The sequence below is a fragment of the Populus nigra genome, chromosome 18 (genome assembly GCF_951802175.1).
Source record: "Populus nigra chromosome 18, ddPopNigr1.1, whole genome shotgun sequence".
Lineage (NCBI taxonomy): Eukaryota > Viridiplantae > Streptophyta > Magnoliopsida > Malpighiales > Salicaceae > Populus > Populus nigra.
The window spans coordinates 4,379,089-4,400,591 of NC_084869.1; the positions used below are offsets into that span (position 1 = coordinate 4,379,089).

At 31.1% G+C, this 21,503-nt stretch overlaps 2 protein-coding genes across 4 annotated transcripts; both read left to right on the plus strand.

The window, feature by feature from the left end:
- Window positions 1–661: 661 nt before the first annotated feature.
- LOC133678174 (uncharacterized) lies at window positions 662–5,641 on the plus strand. 2 transcript variants are annotated; one of them, XM_062100406.1, is made up of 5 exons: window positions 662–1,135; window positions 1,219–2,064; window positions 2,912–3,020; window positions 4,203–4,338; window positions 5,236–5,641. In XM_062100406.1, the coding sequence occupies exons 1-5, from the start codon at window positions 1,017–1,019 to the stop codon at window positions 5,253–5,255; spliced, it is 1,230 nt and encodes a 409-aa protein (XP_061956390.1). In that variant the 5' UTR covers window positions 662–1,016; the 3' UTR covers window positions 5,256–5,641. The 2 variants fall into 2 exon arrangements, with proteins under 2 accessions (XP_061956390.1, XP_061956389.1); XM_062100405.1 differs by having other exon boundaries at window positions 672–1,135; window positions 5,241–5,641.
- A 10,813-nt stretch (window positions 5,642–16,454) lies between these two features.
- On the plus strand, window positions 16,455–21,186 carry LOC133677848 (uncharacterized). Of its 2 annotated transcripts, XM_062099986.1 has the most exons (12): window positions 16,455–16,803; window positions 16,897–16,974; window positions 17,354–17,453; window positions 17,536–17,661; window positions 17,749–17,957; window positions 18,063–18,165; window positions 19,152–19,252; window positions 19,346–19,520; window positions 20,212–20,262; window positions 20,344–20,382; window positions 20,489–20,592; window positions 20,754–21,186. In XM_062099986.1, exons 1-12 carry the CDS (start codon window positions 16,513–16,515, stop codon window positions 20,808–20,810), a joined length of 1,434 nt encoding a protein of 477 aa, XP_061955970.1. In that variant the 5' UTR covers window positions 16,455–16,512; the 3' UTR covers window positions 20,811–21,186. The 2 variants fall into 2 exon arrangements, with proteins under 2 accessions (XP_061955970.1, XP_061955969.1); XM_062099985.1 differs by having other exon boundaries at window positions 16,456–16,803; window positions 20,212–20,382.
- The last annotated feature ends 317 nt before the right edge of the window (window positions 21,187–21,503 follow it).

Sequence of the window (21,503 nt, forward strand, 5' to 3'; positions counted from 1 at the left end):
TTTTCAATAAAAAATACATCAAGATTATGTTTTTTTATATAAATTTTTGTTACATCAACAATTAAAATTATTGAAAAACACTTGAAAAAATCAATTTAATATTTTTTTTATAAAAAAAAAAGTTTGAAAAGCAAGTCTAACCTATATAACAAATACTCCCTGTGAGAAAGAAAGGGTTTTAAAGACTAAGCTGAGCATTTTCGGTTTTTGTTGGATAAAACATTAATAATAATAATAATAATAATAATAATATATAAAAGAACAATCAATCTCCATGACAAAACCCACAATATCAAATTTGCCAAAAAACAGAAACAATTTGCATAATGATTTTAGCTCCATTTTTTTCCTCTTCTTTTGTCTTGGAAACATGACTGAAAGCCAATCAGAAAAGAAATAATAGAGAGAAAGTGACCCTTTTTTTCTCACACATGCATTTTATATGTAGATTTCTAAGCCACAAAAAGAACATCAAGAGCAGCACCAAGCCCCAAGACAAACCATAACATGACATATGCATAGAACTTGCACGGGGAATGAAAAAAAATCTATCAACATCAACAGATAAAATATCTACAGAAACAAATCAATCACGTTTAGTGTTAGAAAAAATCAAACACTCATCGATTAAGTTGGAAAGAGAGCATGTTTCAATTATGTGGAAAGGAAAAGAAAAGGAAGAGAAGAAAGAAAACAAAAATTGATCTGTCTTTGTTGATAAAAGAGATTAGAAGAAAAAGGGTTCGTCAGGAGAGGGTTCTTTTTTTATTCTCTTGATTATTTTATTTTTTTTTGTTTTTTCTATTTTTTTCTCATCCATGTAAGATTCTGAAAATATTAAAAAATATTTAAGTTGTCGGAAAAAAAAATTTCTTATAGGTCCATGTTGTCCCTGCCGGCCGCCACTTCAGTTACGCACAAGGCACAATTTTTCTCTCAGCTACTCGGTCTCCCACCTTCACATTTCAGTGCTAAAAAACAAGAAAATCACTAATGCACCTTAGCTTCCCTCTCCAATGGCCACTATCCCTCATCACCACCTCCACCAACTTGCCTTTATACCATCTTGCCCCTCCTCCTCCTCCTCCTCCCCCTCCTCCCCCCCTTCTCTCCTCTCCCTCTCCACCAAACACAGGCAAGTACTAGTATTTCTCTCTCTACTGATATACAAATTTGTTTCTTGTTTATTGGTTATAGTTATTGTTGTTGTTATTTCAGGTCTTTCAAGATCTTATGCTGCCTATCAATAAAGGAATCAACAAATGATCACCAAATCACCCCACAAGAACCTAGCACCCCTAAGAACAACCTCAGGGTGGTGTTCGCAGCTGGGGGAACAGGTGGCCACATAATTCCAGCTGTTGCAATAGCTGATGAGCTCAGAGTATCAAACCCCAACATTGAAATCCTCTTCATAGGAACTCCAAATAGCATGGAAAGCACTTCCATCCCTTCTGCAGGCTACCCTTTCACTTCCATCCCTCCAGTAAAACTTTGCAGGCCTCTCGTTTCCCTTGAAAATCTTACCCTTCCCATCCATTTGATCCATTCAATAATCCATAGCTTTAAGCTACTTAAAGAATTTGATCCCCATGTTGTTATAGGCACAGGGGGTTATGTTTCTTTCCCTACTTGCCTTGCTGCTTTATTACAAAGAACCAAGATTGTTATTCATGAACAGAATTCTGTTCCGGGTATTGCAAATTATGTTCTTTCATATTTTTCTCACTTAGTTTTTTTGTCTTATAATTCAACAATTGAGTGTTTTCCAAAAAAGCATAACTGTGTGGTGACTGGGAATCCTGTGAGGGTGTCATTGAGGCAGTTTGTTTCCAGGGCAGTGGCAAGGCTGGAGTTCTTTCCAATGGCTGGGGAGGAGGCTAAGGTCATTTTAGTGCTTGGAGGGTCTTTGGGGGCTAATGCTATTAACATTGCTTTGCTGAATGTTTATAGTCAAATGTTATTGGAGCATAAGGATTGGTATATTATATGGCAAACTGGCGTGGAGTCTTATAATGAGATGGAGAGTCTTGTTAGAAATCATTCAAACTTGGTTTTGAAGCCGTAAGTTCCAGTCATTCTTTCTATGAATGGGTTGATGGATTTAAATCTCTAAGATGGTGGTTCTCGTTTTTGTGATGATAATGGCTCACTGTGTTTTTCGTTATAGTTTTAAATTTTATAACAAAGGGCATCTTTAAACATATTCTTGTGCTTTTGCAAAATCCAGTTGCAATGGGAAGGAACTTATTGTTTATTAGCAGTATGTTGCCTGTTTCTCAGGTGATAAACCTACCTCCATGACCCAAATGAGCTGGCCTCTGCTTGTTGACTTTGTCTAACAGAAAAAAAAAATGAAATTCGTCCAGTCCTGCTAAATTAAAGAAAGGAATCGCATAAACATAAAGAAAAGATAGATAGGAAATAGATGATGAGATAAATAAGTTGACCCCTGGCATTTTTCCCTGAACAAAATTGATGTCACTACAGCCCTCAAATTGGGAGAATTTGTGAATTAAAGTGCCTCAGCTATACTGAACCCGAAGGAGATTAAATAATGACTACGGGTCTAGTTATTTGAATGCATGCTTAATTTATCAGTCGTTCTTTCCTACTGTAAGTCAATAGGCCCTTTTATCTGTTTCCTCGAAGTTCTATTAGGTGTAAATGTAGTTTATTCGCTTCAATTGGTCAGGAAGTTGTATTAATATGCTACTCTGTTATGATTTTTGTTGATAAATTTATATCATTGCCTTCAAATTTTTCTGGCATCCTAATAAGCTTGTCAAATATGGTTTTGACTATTATTCATCATTGAATCTCAGAGCACTGGTCTCATGTTGTGTTCTCAGTCAATTTATCATGCAGATTTGTGTTGTCTTGAATCTGATGTAGTTATGAAATTATACAGGTTCTTGCATTCAATGGATTTGGCATATGCTGCTGCAGACCTTATTGTTTCTAGAGCAGGTGCAATGACTTGCTCTGAGATCTTGGCCACTGGAAAATCTGCTATTCTGGTAAATAGGGAAATTTTCTTTCCTTTTCTTTTTTGAGAAAACTTTGGTGGAATAAGGCTTTAGTCTCTGCTTTAGTGAATAGTGTAATAGTTTGAAACTTTTCAAAATTGCTAGATTCCGCAGCTTATCAAGACTGTGAGATATAGTAGAGTAGGTTACTTTGCTTAGCTATGGCCTCTATGAAACAAAATGGTTTTTTTCTGTTTTGAATTTACACTGATGAGCATTTGTTTTTCAAACTTTACATATTTGGATATGAGACGAATTAGTAGACATTCAAAAAGGCACTAGCAAGTTTTTCCAATCCTTACATTTTCTGTTGCAGTGATACTGATAGAAACCATAAGATGAAAACCGTTGTCGGATAATAAACACGTTTCATAATTGCATTATTCTGAGAAAAATATGCTTAACAACAATGATCTGTCAAACTAGGAGCTATGTTGGAGAAGACATGCAGACATGTGGTTTGGTATTCTGTCATAACTTTACAAGAATACCAGCCAGCAACCTGTTTAGAAATTAACAATTTCTAAACTTGTTGAATTAGAAAGGAACTGGATGAATTAACAAACGGTTTAGCAGTCACATGAGAAATGCAGTATGTCCTCTGATTGTAGTCCTTGCCCTCTTTTCAACTAGTTCTCTGTTTAATTTATGTTTCTTGTGTGTGATTAAATTAGTTAAATCCAGGGCCTTGTAACGGTTTATTCTGTTCATGTCTTCAAGAATCCAAAACCAGAAGCATTATTCTCATTCAAATTGCATCCAGTTAAATGTACAGATACATGATTTTAAGAAATTAAAATAGATATCTGACATGGTTTTTAACAAATGATCTACAGACCCTAGTTATTTGATATAATTTCATCATGTAATTGAACAAGGTTCATGTTGTAATAATGAGCAGCAGACGAAGACATGTTAACACAGCAACCTAAAGGTTAGAAAGAAGTGTGTGATGAAAATTTAGTACGAAATTATGGACATTTATGTTGAGGGGTTCGATTTTGTTGTTTATATATGCTGAATTCCAGAATGTCTCCACGTGTACACTAATATGCAGCTATGTTGGCATTGCTTTCACCACTTGGTAGCAATGTGCTACGAAATTCTCTGTGGCACCCTGAGTTTAATTGGTATCTCAAGAACTACATATGAGAAGCATTTTCTTCTTTGTAGATACCATCACCAGATGTAGCAGAAGGACATCAATTCAAAAATGCTTCTCTGATGGCAGATGTAGCAGGAACAAGGGTTATAACTGAAGATGAACTTGATTCTACAACTCTGGGAACTGCAATTGAAGAGATATTAGGTATATTTGATTCGTTGCTCTTAGTGATGATAGTTGTATCAATATATGCGAGTCCATAGTGTTATTTTACCATCCTGCTCTAAAAAGCACTTTGCATAATTTAATAGCTATGGCCACTTTTTAGTGTAACCTGAATTTCCCCTTATCTGATGCACTACAGTTTGCATGCTATGAGGGTTTTATTTATGATGTTGTACTGTGCTTTGCAGTATTATAAATTTTGCTATGACAGAATATTCCTTTGTTTTCATGATATAACTTCACCTTAAGGCTTAAACAACTTAGTCCCAGCATTTTGTGATGCAGTCGATATAAATTCATGATACTGCTAATTTTCCTCGAATGCTTCCAAGTTGTTAATTGTTGAGCCTTGTAATTTTTTATCACTTATAAATATATGAAAGACATTTGTTAGTTAGCTACAACGAATTTCATGTTCTTTGTATTTATGATTTGAGCATAATATATATATATTTGAATCAGCCAGAATGATAATAAGGGTAATTGTCTGCTCTTTCCTTGAGATGTTGATAGATAACTTTAAAATATTCTCTAAGAAATGGCCTTGGGGGAGAAATCAGTGAGAAAACTACAAAACTTTTTGGTATCAAGTAAGATCATTCGTTGGTGTGCAATAAACTTCAAACAGTTAACTGATAGATTCTTCCTGACTAGGTCTATTGATACTATGCAATATCTCTCTGAGTTAGTGATTTCTTGAAATATGCTAACTTCATTGACAAATAAGATGGATGTTACAAAATCATTTTTATGTTTTCTTTTAATATTCTTCGTGCTCTTGGAAGGCAAGATCTCACTTAGCTGCTCTCGAAATTCTCTTGTTGCTGAAGTTGATTTGTTCTTCTGTATTTAATGAGTTTGTCGTGTGGTTGCTAGTACAGACGATGATGCTTTGAGAGCAGAGATGTCAGAAAGGGCCCTGAGAGCTGCAAAGCCTGATGCCTCTGCACAGATTGCACAACATATTCTTTCCTTGGTTGAATCAACAACCAAAAGGAAGTAGGACAAGTTTTAGTTGATGAAATGAAAAGAATTTCGGCGTGGTAATTTACCGTTGCTATTAACTCTTTTTTCGGCTGAATTATGATATCTTTCCGGACCTCAGATTCGATACGAGTTGAGCACGCAGGATCATCCAATAATATGTTCGGTGTTTGATGTTTTTATGTTTGTCTAGGAGGATTTTGCAATTTAAGATTGAAATTCTAAGTTAACTAATTTAATTTACTTGTTTAATTCTAAATTTATATTAAAGAGTTCCATAAATATTAATATGATTAAATATATTTTCATATTAACAATTATTGTTCAGCTAAAAAGTAACTAAATAATGAAAACAATTTGAATGTAAAATAAATTTAATAACTTAGGATAAGAAATGAATATTTATATTTTTAAAGTGATTTATATTCTAATTGAATTGGAACTTTAGGATAATGAAATATCTTTTTGTTATTTTTAGTTTATAAAATTGAAATTGCAAACTTATTGATTACAAAGAAAATTACAAACCTACTTGACTATCGTTTGTAGAGTTATTGTCTACTGTTTTATAATGTATAAACTATTGCATATTATTATCAGTCTACAATTACATGTCTATTTAATAAACAGGTTTTAAAGATATGTGAACTTTATTGAACTGTAATGTTGTTTTATTGAGTTGTTTTTTTTATTGGCTGTCTTGTTTTTTTTAATAAAAAAATTTTAAATAATTTTTAATAACTACTCACTCATTTCATTTAACGTAATTTTATATTAAATTCCTATCTACAATCAAATTTGACATTTTTTATCCATATTTCATAACTCTTTGATTGATTTTAGTGTATAACAATCAGTGAAGCTAGAATGGTAGTGCTATTCATTTCTTTAGCTTCTGGCAACTATAAGTTCGATCAGAGACTTGATGAGATAGTTGTTGCAATTAGGGTCATATATTTTTAGCTTATTATATGTATATTTGATAAGCAAAGTTTTTTTTTATTTCTTCATATTCTAATTTTTTTTTTCTATTTTTGCTACTTGAGTTCTGGAACTTTCAGGATTTTTTCAAATCAATTATTTCTATTAGAATCCATCACACATTATGTTTATGTGACCCTTAAGTTGACATATTTGCAAGCTGTCATGCGCAAATATGCTTGCAACATTAATATTTCTCTATATTTGTAATATTTTTTTTATTTAAGTGTTTGCACTTTTAAAATTTTATTAACCGGGTGTTCTTGAAAATTTATCTTGTGTATTGGGTGACAACAATCCTACTTGCCCAAGTTAAATAAAATTATGAGTTGAACAACAAAACCATCTAGGTGGTGGTCCAGTGGTAAGAGTTTGGGACCAGGAGGTTTGCTCCCTCTATGGTCTCAGGTTCGAGCCCTGTGATTGCTCATATGATGGCCACCGAAAACTTACATGGTCGTTAACTTCAAGATCCGTGGGATTAGTCGAGATGTGCGCAAGCTGGCTCGGACACCCACGTTAAACTAAAAAAAAAAAGAATTGAACAACAAAAATAATGATAACAATTTATTCGAATTTAAATAAAATAAAAATGAAAGGTGATTTTTTTCCAAACAAAAGAAACTTATATTAATTCATTTTGTAAAAAACCAAATTAATAAAATTTGTTTTGGAAAATGTTTTACATAAAAAGATATTTTTCTAGAAATTGTTTTCATGGTAAATCTACAATACTAGAAAATTAGTAAATATAAACGAACACATTGATGAAATTTTTTGTCGGTAGATTACGGTGAATTTTTCTGACTGAATATGCCTTTGCAGTATCCATTGATAAACACCAACAAAAATATTCCATAATTAATACATGTTATTATCAATATTCTATACAGATTTGATATAAGTAATGGATGATTTGTTCATAGATATATTAAGATTCACCCGAAGGGTTGCGTAAAATGAATTATTGTAAAGGGGTTCAGGGTTTTATTAATTACGCACTACCTAATCCGAGAAATATTAATGAAGGTGGTACTATATGTCAATGTAAGAGGTGCAAAAATAAAAAGTTTCTCGATCCAGATGTTGTAACGATGCATCTTTTACAAAAAAAGATTCATTGAGAGATATATGTATTGGTTTGCACACGGAGAACCATATGTTCCTCACAAGATCATGGTAAAAAGGATAGTGGGGTCAATTTTTAGTTCTAGCAATTGCATGAAGTTGTAAATGACAATAATAATCCTTACAAGAATATGGTTATGAATTAAATAAGGATGAATCAGGGTTATGTTGGTTAGTGTCTAATCGTAGATGAAGAATTTAATGTAGACGTGACCAAGTTTTTTTATCTTTTGAAAGACTCTGACGAACCATTACGATGCATAAATCATAGTAAATTATTGGTTGTTGCACAAGTGTTCACTATTAAGTCAGATCATGGGTTGAGTGAGGTTAGTTGTGACATAATTGTGAAATGGGAAAAAAGCATTTTACTTTAAGGGAATAGATTGAAAGAAAACTTTTATGCTACTAAATCTATAATAAAACCTCTCGGCCTATGATACTAGAACATTGACATGTGTCCAGACTTCTGCATATTATACCTTGAAAATACAGAGTTAACCGAGTGCAAAATATGTGGGCATGCTCGTTATATATCTAGAATTGGCAAGGGAAGGACTCTTGTCGCATATAGAAAATTTAGATATTTCTCAATCACACCTAGACTACAAAGGTTATTCATATCACCAAAAACTACTGAGCACATAGCATGGCATCTTTTATATAATATGGTGGATGGAGTGATGGTGCACTCTTTCGATGGTGAAGCTTGGAAACATTTTAATAGGGTGCATCCTCAGTCTTCAGTAGAATCAAGGAATATGCATCTTCGGTTATGTATAGACAAATTCATTCCATTCAAGTTATTTGTTGCTCCTTATTCTTGTTGATCGGCGATACTCACGGTTTATAACTTGGCACCGAGGATATGTATGAGGTCAAAGTTCATGTTTTTATCTACGGTCATACCCGATCCTAATAGTTCGATTCAGAATATAGATGTTTATCTTCATCTGTTGATTGATGAGTTGAAGCAATTATGGTTATCCAAGGCTTTGACATATAATGTTTCGAGAAAACAAAATTTTAGATGAAGGTAGCTTTGATGTAGACTATCAATGATTTTCCTACGTATGGAATGGTTTTTGGTTAGAGCATGCATATAAAACTAACATATCCATACTGTATGGAAAATAACAAGGCCTTCACGTTAACAAATAGTGGTAAAATATCTTTTTTTTTATTGTCATCAGTGGTTCTTGCCAATGGATCACAAATACAGAAAGAATAGAATTGACTTCTTTGTTGTCAGATTTTAAAGGGATGTTGCACCGCCACTATCATTAGGTGAAGAATTGTACGATGTGGTGTCGAATTATGATGACATTATGATTGGTTTTTAACCCAGTAAATAGAAGTTTTCTGATTTTGATTTGACCCATAATTAGGTAAAGTGAAGTATTTTCTGGGAGCTTTCTTATTGGAATACTAATTTTCTTCGACATAACCTTGATGTCATGCACATTGAAAATAGCGTGTTTGGAAATATTTTTAACACGATTATGGATGTGAAAAAGGAAAGTAAAAGATAACATCAAGGCTAGAATAGATATATCTTTGTTGTGTCACTGTAAAAATATGGAGTTGATTTATGATGGGTCAGAAGTCATAAAGCCCAAAACTAGTTTTGTCTTAGACAAGAATGTACAATTACCTGTCTACCAATAGCTTAAGAGTCTGTGTTTTTCAAATGGACAGGCTTCGAACATATCAATGAAGAGTCATGACTACCACGTGTTTATACAAACACTTATTCCACTAGCTTACCAGGATTTATTGCTAAAAGGGATATGAAATGTATTCACGGAGATCAATCACTTCTTTAGAGATATATGCTACAACAAGTTGCAAACACAACATATGGAGGGGCTTGAAATGAATATTGCACAGATAGTTTGCCAACTTGAGATGATATTCCCTCCATCATTTTCTGACTCAATTGAGTATTTACCCATACATCTACTGTTTGAGGCAAAAGTTGGAGGCCTAGTCCAATATAGATGGATGTATCTAGTTGAAAGGTTAGGGATTACACATGCATCGTAATTAAAATTCTATTTTTTTAAAAAATCAAAATATTTATTTAATTTCATGCAGGTACTTGTTTAACTTTAAGAGAAAAGTAAAAATCAAGGCGCATGTTGAGGTTTTGATATGCGAGTCTTATATTGTTGAAGAGATTTCAACTTTTATTTCGTACAATTTCGAGCCTCACTTGAGAATAAGAATCAACCGCATTCCAAGGCATGACAACGGTGGGGAAGTGTCTTCAAGTAAGAACTTGTCAATATGCTTCCATCCTAGATGAACCATACAAAAACATATTGTGAGGAGAAGATATTTGACAGAAATAGAATTCGGGCAAGTACATAATTATGTGTTATTTAACTCCGATGAACTGAGACCTTTTATTTAATAAGTATAATACTCCATATGTTATTACTTAATTTATCTCTTATATTATCATAACTGATAGATTTTTGAATTTCTCGTAGGCAACATCATTAATTTTTATTGTCCAAAAACTCATAATTGACTGAATCCTAAATCTTTTAACTACAAGATTAAGAATTTTCCATATGATTCAGAACACATGTAAAGACTGTTTAATTATTTTTATTTCTTGAGATACTTAATACCAACAGATACACTGATGAATTAAAGTCGTCGGTATATTATAGAGATCATTGGAGTTTTTCACCTCTCAATTGCATTGTTCATTGTGTTCAATATAGAGGGTATCATTGGCGGATTAAGTTTGTTAGTATATTCCAAAGAGCTTAGAATTGTTCCCCTCTCAATTGCATTGTTTATTATGTTCAATACAGAGGGTATCCCTAATAGATTAAGTCTTTCGATATATTCCAAAGAGTATTAGAACTTTTCACCTCTAAATTTCACTTTTCATTATGTTCAATAAAGAGAGTATCACTGAAGGATTACGTCTGTTAATATATTCCATAGAACATTGGAACTTTTCATCTCTTTATTGCATTGTTCATTGTGTTCATTAAAAAAGGTATTACCGATGGATTAACTTTGTCGGGATATTCTTAAGAGCATTAGAACTTTTCACCTCTTTGTTACACTGTTCATGTTGTCCATTACATATGATATCACTGATGGAAAAATTAAAAATATTAATATATAATTTTCTGATGGGAAAGTTATCGGTAATTATTAGAGTATACATACGGGATCACCGATGGATGGTTGTTGTCGGTATATTCCAGAGAGCACTGGAATTGTTCACGCCTCCATGGCATTGTTCATTGTGTTCAATTCATATAGTATCATTGATGGATTAAGTATGTCGGTATATTTTAGAGAGCAATGAAATTGTTTAATTTTCAATGTCATTTTTAATTATTATTCGTTACATACGGATTTACCGACAAAATAAAAAATCATTGGTGATATTTGAGGGTTTCTAAAAATACTCGAAAAAATTAAAAATTTCAATTAGTTGTTATAGACAAAAACACCAACAGAAAATTAAAAATAATAATATTTAATTGTCAGTCGATAAGTCGTTGGTAAAACGTCCCAAATTAAAAGATCAAAAATCCCTAAAATCATATCAGACACATTTCTCTCTTCTTCTCTCTTCCTCTGTGTTTCTCTCTCTTTCTTTCTCTTCTCTCACTCCTTCTCAACTTATGAAGTCCTTCTCTTCTCTTCTTTCTTTTTCTTCTCCACGCTTGTCAGGTATGTCTTCTTCTCTTCTTCTTTTCTCTTCTTGTTTTTTTACTTTTCTTTATCAATTAATGTATCTCCTCTATTTGTTTTTCTGTTATTTGCTTTTTCTTTCTCGTCTCAACCGAAATCCATAATGAAATTAAGGTAAGAATTTGTTTTGTTTTGTTTTTTTTTTGCATTATTTTTGTTTTTTAATTTGTATATTCTTAATAATTGTACGGATGTTGTTGTGGAATTGTTTTCACATGAGAACAATATTTTTTAATTTTAGTTGTTTTTTTATTCAATTTCAATTAAATGTATCTAATTAATTTCAATTATTATTTTAGATTTTTTTAAAATTAGGGTTCAATTGGTTAAATATATTGTTTAATTTAGTGATTAATTTTTGTTTTTTTTATAATTTGTGGTTTGTGGGTTTTGAATTCTTTTTAATAATATTCTTAAATCTACCATACATGGGAAAACAGGGGCCTTTCTTAGTAAAGGACATGTGATGAACCTGATTTATTTAATTGTCTATTTTTCATTCTTTAAATATCTCATAGAGAAAATTCCCGTAGTTAACTGACAAATTTTAATTATGTATTCTTATATCTCTAATTGACAATTTAATCCTCAAATGAAGACTTTTCTCTAATATGTCTTTCTCTCTATTTTTAGAAAAATCACATGACTTGCGCATGATATATTTTAATACCAGAATTACCCTTTACTATGAATAGGGTAAATAGCATGTATCCTTATAAGTCTATATATATATATATATATGTATATATATATATATATATATATATATATATATATATATATATATATATATGTCCTTAAAAATTAGTTAAGATATCTAAGAGGGCTGTTTTATATAAAAATTAAACTTATAAGTCATATGAAATTCACTAAAAACATTTCAGTTAATTTAAATGACATACCAAATTTCAATTAATTTTTTATTATAAAAATCTCGTAATATTTTAAAAACATGAGACAAACATTTATTACTAGGATTTAATATTTATTTCCAACATGTTTATTTGTCATGTATTAACTAAACTTATGAAAAACAAAAAAAAAATCTTATGGATTTATCTCGTATTTTTAATTTATTAAGAGGATAATTTTAAAAATAATTATAAAGTATATTTAACATTCATAGACTTATTAATATGAATATTTGATTATGTTAAAAGGACATATTTGAGATCTAAATGAAAATTAAAAACATATATATACAAGGACTTATTAAAAAAACATCACAAGGATAGATGGGTACTTACCTTATTCAGAGTACGGGGTGCTTTTGACATAAAAATACATTATATGCAAGTCAATTTGACATTTTTATTAGTTTTCATGGAAAAATAAACAAAGGACACATTGGAGAAAGATACTAGTTACATGACCCGCGCAATATCACGGGTTAATATTTTTTTGCATAAAAAATATCAAAAATAATTAAGATCTAAAAATATTAGGTATTTCTGTAAAGCATAACCAAGAGTCTTGGGTTTGGCTGCAATATCTGACTTAAGAGTAATATTTATAATATTAAAAATAACATTAAACTTGCATGACCCAAGTTTAAGTGGGTCTGACTGCAATACCAGACACAATAACTTTGGATATGGGTCTGGTTGCAAGGTCGTGTCATAAAAATATGATAATTAAATAGATTAATTAAAAAGAAAAAAACAAAGAAAAAAAACCAACATAAAGAAAAAAACTATCGAAGAAAAAGAAAAAAATCTGAATTAACTGGGTCAATCCTTCAAAGCAAGTTAACCCGTCAAACCTTGGATTCTTGTCATGAAAGTTTGATAACTAAATAGAAAAAAAAAATTGATGGGTTACCCAGAATTAATTGGGTAAACCCATTAAACTAGGTTAACCCGTCAACCCCGGGATTCGTGTTATGAAAGTTTGATAACTAAATAAAAAAAAGTGAACATTAACAAACTAAATTAAATGAAAAATTTAATTAAAAAAGAAAAAAAATAAAAACAAGCAAAAGACATTAGCCTTTTCACTGTAGACTGCACAGTGCAGTCCACAGTCAAAGGCATAAAAACGGCAAAAAAGAAAAAAGAAAAAAAAAAGAAAAACTAAAGGCATCATGCGATAATTAAATAGAAAAAAAATTAATATTAAGGAACTAAATTAAAAAAAATTAATTAAAAAGAAAAAATAAAAGAAAAAAAACTTATAAGAAGAAAAAAACAAATGAAGAAAAAGAAAAGGAAAATCTAAATTAATTGGCTTAACCCGTCAAACCTAAGATCCATGTCATAAAAGTCTGAAAACTAAATAGAAAAAAATTTAATACCAATAAACTAAATAAAAAAATTACTTAAAAAGAAAAAAAAAAGCATCAGCCTTTTCACCGTGGACTGCACTGTACAATTCACAGTGAAAGGCATAAAATGAAAAAAAATATATGATGAAATAGAAGCCTCTAATATCAAAACCATTGTTAATTTAAGCTCACACCAGTCGTTCCCTACAATTCGCGTCATGAAAGTTTGATAACTAAATAAATAAAAAATTGACGAGTTTACCCAGAATTAACTGGGTTAACCCATCAAGTCCGGAACACATGTCATGAAAGTCTGATAATTAAATAGAAAGAAATTTAATATTAACAAACTAAACTAACCGAAAAAAATTAATTAAAAAGAAAAAAAAATTCAGGTTAATTTGTCAAATCACATTAACCCGTCAAACCCGGGATCCATGTTATGAAATTCTGATAACTAAATAAAAAAATTAACATTAACAAACTAAATCAAACAAAAAAAATTATTAAAAGAAAAAAACTAAAAAAATTAAAAATAAAGACAGTTTAGCATTTCATTTACTTTTTAGTATATGTTATAATAGAATATAATAATTATAATTATAATATAATTATAATTATAATAATATAATATATTAATAATGGGGAAAGTGAAAGGCTTAGTATATGTTATAATATAATATAATATAATAATAATATAATATATTAATAATAGGGAAAGTGAAAGGCGTGGGAAAGCTACAGTACTTTACCACTCCTTTTAAAATATTCTATAATTTTATTGAGAAATTAAATTCACACAATTAAAGATATAATGACAAATTGAAAACTCACCTCATATAACTAGATCATTTTCCTTATTCCATAAATACAAGTATTTTATTTATATTAAAATAAAAGATAAAAAGGGTTGATTACTTATGTTATGCCACGTATATCTTTAAAAATCATTCTTTTTAAACTATTTAATAGGTTTAAATAATATAAATTATATCTTAAAACTTCATTTCTAACAACTTAAGTTATTAAATTGAGATGATTTTTTTATAAAGGTTGTTAAATAATGAGTACAATATTTATTGATAAATATAAACTATAAAGTGGATATCGTGTGAATTCTCATGAGATTCACTAAGTAAATTCTCGGAAAAGATTGGGGAATCACAAATAATTCCATTTAAAATCTAGTTTTTTTAGACAAAACTTTCTAGACCGTATCTCTTTGTTGTATTAACTTTTTGTATATATGACTAGAAATATATATGTGAACAAAACCAACTAGATAACTTTGATTTCAATCTTATAGAGTATAAATAAAATAACATAAAATATCATAAACAAATTAATGATTCACTTATTGAAAAATTATATATCAATAAGATTTGTAACGTGCATCAAACCATCCAAATAACATAAAAAAATAATTTTAAAAGATAAATTATAATTTTAAAATAAAGATATATAACAATCTTTTAAAATTAAACAAAAAAAATTCATAACATGCCAAAAGGTTATAGTATATATATGTGAGAATATAGCAACTTAAAAGAAAGTTAAAAAAAAAACTTAATTCTAAAGATGCTAAAATTTTTTTTCATAATTAATCTATATTATTAATTTTATTATAATCTCTTTCCCACAATATAAACTAAACAAAAATGATATTTAATTTATCATAACAAAGCATGTTAAACATAAAAAAATTTTTAATTAAAGCCTAGAGTTCATACAAGTTTAAATTTATAAGCATACAAAAGTATAATTAATGATAAACATGTGTTCAACACAAAAATAATAACAGAATACTATCATGCAAACTAAGCATATATTCAAATTTACAATTGATACAAAATAAAAAAAACCTAGCATACATATTAATAATAAAATTAATTATGCTTAAATTAAAACAATAAGTGTATTTACTTGTTGAAACACTTTAAAATAATGAATATTTTCTTGTTGTCAAGAATGAATTATTTGTTCTTAAAACTTTATTACTCCTAACTTATGCAGCTAGAATGTTTGCAATATTTTTCCCAAGATTTTAACAACACCTTGGTTTAAATACATTTTTAAATGAGGTGTTATGCAATTTAAATATTTCTCAATAACATGAACTTAAATTCTAGATTTGAGAGGAAAATCAAAACATAAAAAAAAAAACACTAAAAATAAGACAAGGAAGATAATGAATTTTAAAAGTTAAAATGTCAAATAATTAATGATAATTAATTTTCATCATTATCAATATTTGATTAGCCATCATAAATTAAGAATTAAATCTAGAAAAACTAATAGTTCTTTGAGAAAAACCAATAGTTCTATGAGATTAATTTCTCACTCATTCATAATTTATTTAATTAAAATAAATTCTTAATTTTCAATACTGGAAGATGAAGTTTAAAAAAATATCAATTAAAAAAAACAAATCGTAATAATTTTCAATAAATAAAATGTTAAAAGATAAAATTAAAAAAATATATATTAAAAAAAATATTATAATAAATAGTATTTTGTGAGGGAATTTAAGGTAGAAATAAACCTCTTTAAATCTTTGTTAATTAATTAATAATTAATAACTATATTATAAGATAAGACATGAAGCAGCCAAGTATTGTGTATTGTATGTGAATATAGAAATTACGAGGTAATCTAATGGAAACACGTTAATTGTTATCTTTGTCCACCCACTCGCCACGTGTCCAAAGCCAAATCCTTTGCACTGTCCAAATATATAATATGCCAAACCCTAGAACAATAAAATCTTTTCTTCTCCCCGAATTTGGGGGGCAGATCTAATCTTATCGGTTCCAGCCACTTGCCACGTCATATACCTCCAAACGGCGGCAAAATCTGTAAATACTATAGTCACAGCGGAGGGGACTGGAAAATATCTACTCCCAAAGGAAAAATATTATGATGGTCCAACTAGACCATCTGCCATCCATCATTGCATATCACCTTCATTATTATTATTATTATTATTATTATTATTATATAAATAAATGTAAAACACAAAACCTGAAAAACATAAAGCAGTTTTTTTTTTTTGTCAAAATAACAATAAAATGGCTATGGCTGTTTTCCAACTGGATATCCGACCCGCCACCAGAATTGCCGGTGTCGCAGCCCTCTATCACCTCAAGAACTCTGCTACATCCGACCCGAGACCTAACATCTTACGGATCGGTTCATCAGCTAGGAATATAACAAGACCAGGAAATGGGTTGGCTGTGACGAAAAATGCAGAGAAGAACAACAAGAAGCCTGATACATGTACGGCAGATGAGCTCCACTATGTCACCGTTTCTAATTCTGAATGGAAACTCGCTCTATGGCGTTACTTACCCTCTCCAAAGGTATTGGTATCGGCATTGGCTGCGGATGCATTTGTATTTTCAACAAAATAAATTTTTTTTTTGAATTGTTTGATCATGTGTTTCGATTCATAGGCAAAGCCAAGGAACCATCCGCTGCTGCTGTTATCTGGGGTTGGAACTAATGCTATTGGATATGATCTCTCTCCTGAGGTGACCCCCTTTTTTCTGTTTTAGTTTTTGTTATTGTTCGTGCAGCTCTTTCTTTTGTTTATGTTAATGGGTTCACCTCTCCTTTTCTTTTATTTTTGAGAGATGTATTTGTGGTATATATTCTTGGAAAAAGTTTTTGAGGATCAAACTCACTTGGGTTTCTTTTGAAAACTACTGGGTTGGAGTTGTTTTTCTCAAATATGCAAATTATGGGGTAACGTAAGTATGTGGACAGCAATTTCTTGTGTGTTTTGTTATAAATATAAGAGGGAAAGGTTTATGCTTCCATTTGTCATCGGTTTTCAGCTGAGCATTTCTTTTGTCATTCGTTTTTCCCTGTTTTTTAAGTCTAGTGATGATAATGAGTGATTCTTTTCAGTCATCATTTGCTCGCTCCATGTCTAATCAAGGATTTGATACATGGACTCTTGAAGTTAGAGGAACTGGTTTGAGTGCATTGGTGGGTGACCATGGGGAAGGTAAGCAGCCTCTTAATGCAATTGAAGCAGAGATGAATTTCACTAGGATTGTGTTCAATATTTAAGACGGTTTCTTGAGCAGATTCTGAGGTTTCTTCGGTTGAAGGGGAAATAACAGAAATTGTATCTAAATCCAAGAAATCACAATCAAAGTTGTCGGAAACTCTTGTGCGCTTATCTGAAAGGTTCTTGGGATACTTTGATGAAGGTTATTCAAAGAATATTTACTTTATATTGCTTTTATGTTCGATGCTTAATGATATGGGAGAATATTTACAAGTTCTTTTATAAGCAGGGAGAAACTCTGTCATTGCATGCCAAATTAGGGATTTAAGTCAAAAGCTTGTGAATATTATTGAAGGCCAGCGATCAGTTGCACCACAGATTTTCGGCTTCTCTGAGAACTTATCAACTGCACTAGAAAAATTCCTGAAACAACTTGATCTCATTGAGAAGTTTGATTGGGACTTTGATCACTACCTGAAAGATGATTTGCCAGCTGTGGTAATGTGCAGTTCTTTAGTGTAAATGATTTTACTGTTACTAAGTCACTGACAACCATTGGAATATAAACTTTAAATACTCACAGGATGATTTATTTAATCTTAGATTGGGTACATAAGGACTGAATGCAGACCAAAGGACGGCAAGTTGCTTGCAATCGGGCACTCCATGGGCGGTATTCTGCTTTATGCACTGCTGTCACGATGTTGTAAGATCCCATACTCTTTCTTATATCTTTCTGCTGACAATTGTGCACTGCATTGCTTTCATGCAGCGAGACAGTGTGCTCCTGTTTGTAACATCGACATAGATTTCTAAAACATTTTGCTTGATTTTTATAATATTTTTGTTTCTTCATGATTAGTTATCTTTTTCTTGCCATTTTGCTATTAGTGTATTTCATAGAAGCAAGTTCAGAACTAACAAAGGGTGAGTAGTCCATCCACCTAAATGCTCATGAACATAATGGCTTGTTAAGAAAGTAGTTGCTCAAAGAGCATAATTGTTTGATACAAGGGCTTGTAGAAAAACCAGGATCAGCACAAGGCTAGTGAAGAGTCGAAATAGGTGCTTGTGGTTATGAAAATTTCTAACAGATCTACCTGTTGAACACTATACGTTATATATACATTGTGGGTTATGATAGATCAAGCAAGTTCCTGAAACTTGACTTGTGATCAATATGATATTAGCAATGTTTGGTATTTTGATTCTTGAAGAAAGGTGGACAGATCATAAAAAAGCTCAAGCATCTTTCTTAATATATAAATTCAATGCATGAAAGCTATAATTATTAAGTACAAGCTTTACTTATGAGCCTGTGAAAGTCAATAAAGCTTGGCTAACAATTCTGGTTCTTAGGTTACAGTTTTGCTGAAATGAGTTTGTAAGCAACATTGAGGAATTAACCATGTGGTTTTTAGGTTACGGTTTTGCAGGAATGAGTATGTAAGTAACATTGAGGAATTATGCATGTAATTCCATGGCTTTTAACATTTTGTATTTGGCGACTCGGGATAATCTATTAAGTATAACTGCTTATTTACAATTTACAAAGTTCCAAATTGTCTTTGGCATTGTATACGATGTTTAATTGAAGAGTGTTATGGTTTCTTGCAAATTGGTTTAAGGGGTAGTATCCTTAAGTGTGGAACAATCCTTTTCTTCTTTGCTCAAATGATGTTATATTTTAAGGTTTTCAAGGAATGGATTCGGGGTTGGCATCAGTCGTTACTTTGGGATCATCACTTGACTACACGTCTTCAAAATCATCACTGAAATTGCTTTTACCTGTGGTAAGTGAAATGACAGTCTATTTCTCTATTCTTGTTAGATGACTGGAAAAAAAAAACATTGTGGATCTAATTTTTGTTCATCATGGTGCCCAGGCAGACCCTGCAAAGGCAGTTAATGTTCCTGTTATTCCACTCGGAGCATTACTTTCTGCTGTTCACACTTTTGCATCTCGTCCTCCTTATGTATTGTCTTGGTTAAATCATCAAATTTCTGCTCCTGGCATGATGCATCCTGAGTTGCTTGAAAAACTTGTTTTGAACAACTTCTGTAAGTACAAAATGTAGTGTGCTAACTTAAAATTTCTTGTATCAATAGAGACAGCCAAGTTCTGTTTCTTCTATTAATCTGTCTGCAACCCCCAGGAAGGACATTCTGATCAATTCCCTGAATATAACTCATGGAACCACCATCATCCTCTTGATCTAATGCTGTGGAAACTTTTCTGTCTTCAAGTTAAAAATCAGCAGTATGGCCGGTTGCAATAACCTCACTAAATTTTCTAGCTTTCCCTTTTGTCAATTCATTGTCATTCAGTTTTCCCAGTGCATATATTATTGTGGGGGCAGACAATGGCCTAGTTTACCCCTTCTTTTTCTATTTATCAGTTTCATATACTTCATTTGCAAGTTAGAGCTGGATGCTGAGGCTTGCGGCTCCTTCATTCTATCTATATCTACTCAAATAATCCTTCAGTTTAATCATCTGAGTTAATCATATCCTGTATATCCACATATGCCAGTTTGCAAATGATCTTAGCTAATTTATATTCTAAGGTCTTGGCCCTGATTCTTCTTGTTAAATTGCTGTTATCGAGTTTGAGAATTTATGTATTTTTTTTAGCTTAAATAACTCCCTGTTTAATTTTAGGCCTTTGGTAATGTCCATAGTGGCCAGCATTTCCACTTGTATCTCTTCCTCCATAGCACGTATGACATAATCCAATCATAATAATCCACAGGCACAGTACCAGCAAAGCTTCTATTGCAGCTAACAACAGCATTTGAAGAAGGTGGATTACGAGACCGTAGTGGATCTTTCCTATACAAGGATCATCTAGGCAAAACTAATGTTCCTGTGTTAGCAATTGCAGGGGATCAAGATCTCATCTGTCCTCCAGAAGCTGTATACGGTAGCTCATTATTTCATTTGGTTTGCATGCACCTTCAGTTGGCTTTAAATTTTGAAGTAATTCTCATACACGTTTCTTTCTGGCTATGATGATTTCAATGGATCAGAAACAGTAAAGGTCATTCCCAAGCATTTGGTTACTTACAGAGTTTTTGGAGAGCCAAGTGGTCCGCATTATGCTCACTATGATCTAGTGGGAGGAGGCCGTCTGGTACGAGTTAATCTTATACTTCTTTTTGGAGGTTCTGGTATTACCTGCTTTTTGAGAATTAATAAGAAGGTTATACGTATTATATCATATGACATTCCATACTTGTATCTGTAAATCCTATGTCATGACGAGTGCTTAGCAGTTTTCTTCTTTTTCCACAGGCTGTAAGTCAAGTGTATCCTTGCATAATCAATTTCCTCATTCAACATGACATATAACTTAATTTCCGCAAAACATTATTTAGATTTTTCCTACATGAAATCATCTATCCGATAAGCAAGAGGCAAGCTGATGAAGAATCTCCAGCAAGTCTCAACAAAATCAGAGGACATACTATAGCAGATAGTATACCTGAATTCAAGCTACTGTATCTGAATATCATATTTGTATATTTATAATTTACTTACAAGAAATAGCAGATGTGATCGCACGAGTAATCGACTGAACGTGCATGCTGAAAGGAACTATCAAAGAGGTGTGTTTTTATTTGTACACTTGCATGTTGTAGTTGTATATAGATAAGATGTGTAGGTGACAGGAATATAACGAAGAAATGCTGATAAATACCGACATATTTTATTTGCCCTTTGTCAATGCTCTATTTTTTTTTTATATATATATCTTAAATTTAAGGGAAGACTTCAAGATATGATTTTATATTAATATGTAATATATTATCTTAAATGAAAGTTTTTTAGATTTAAAATTTGTATAAATTTATATGCATTACCTTGTGTTTAGTTTTAGTTTTTATCAAGTAAAATAAGATGGTAAAATTTGAACTCGTGATTACTTGGTTATTAAACTTCTGATAAATAAAATTTTTTGATTTTACAAATGCTAATCATCTAAACGGTTAAGTAAAACTTTATGATTTTATATTATTTTTTAATAAATATAAATTTTAATTT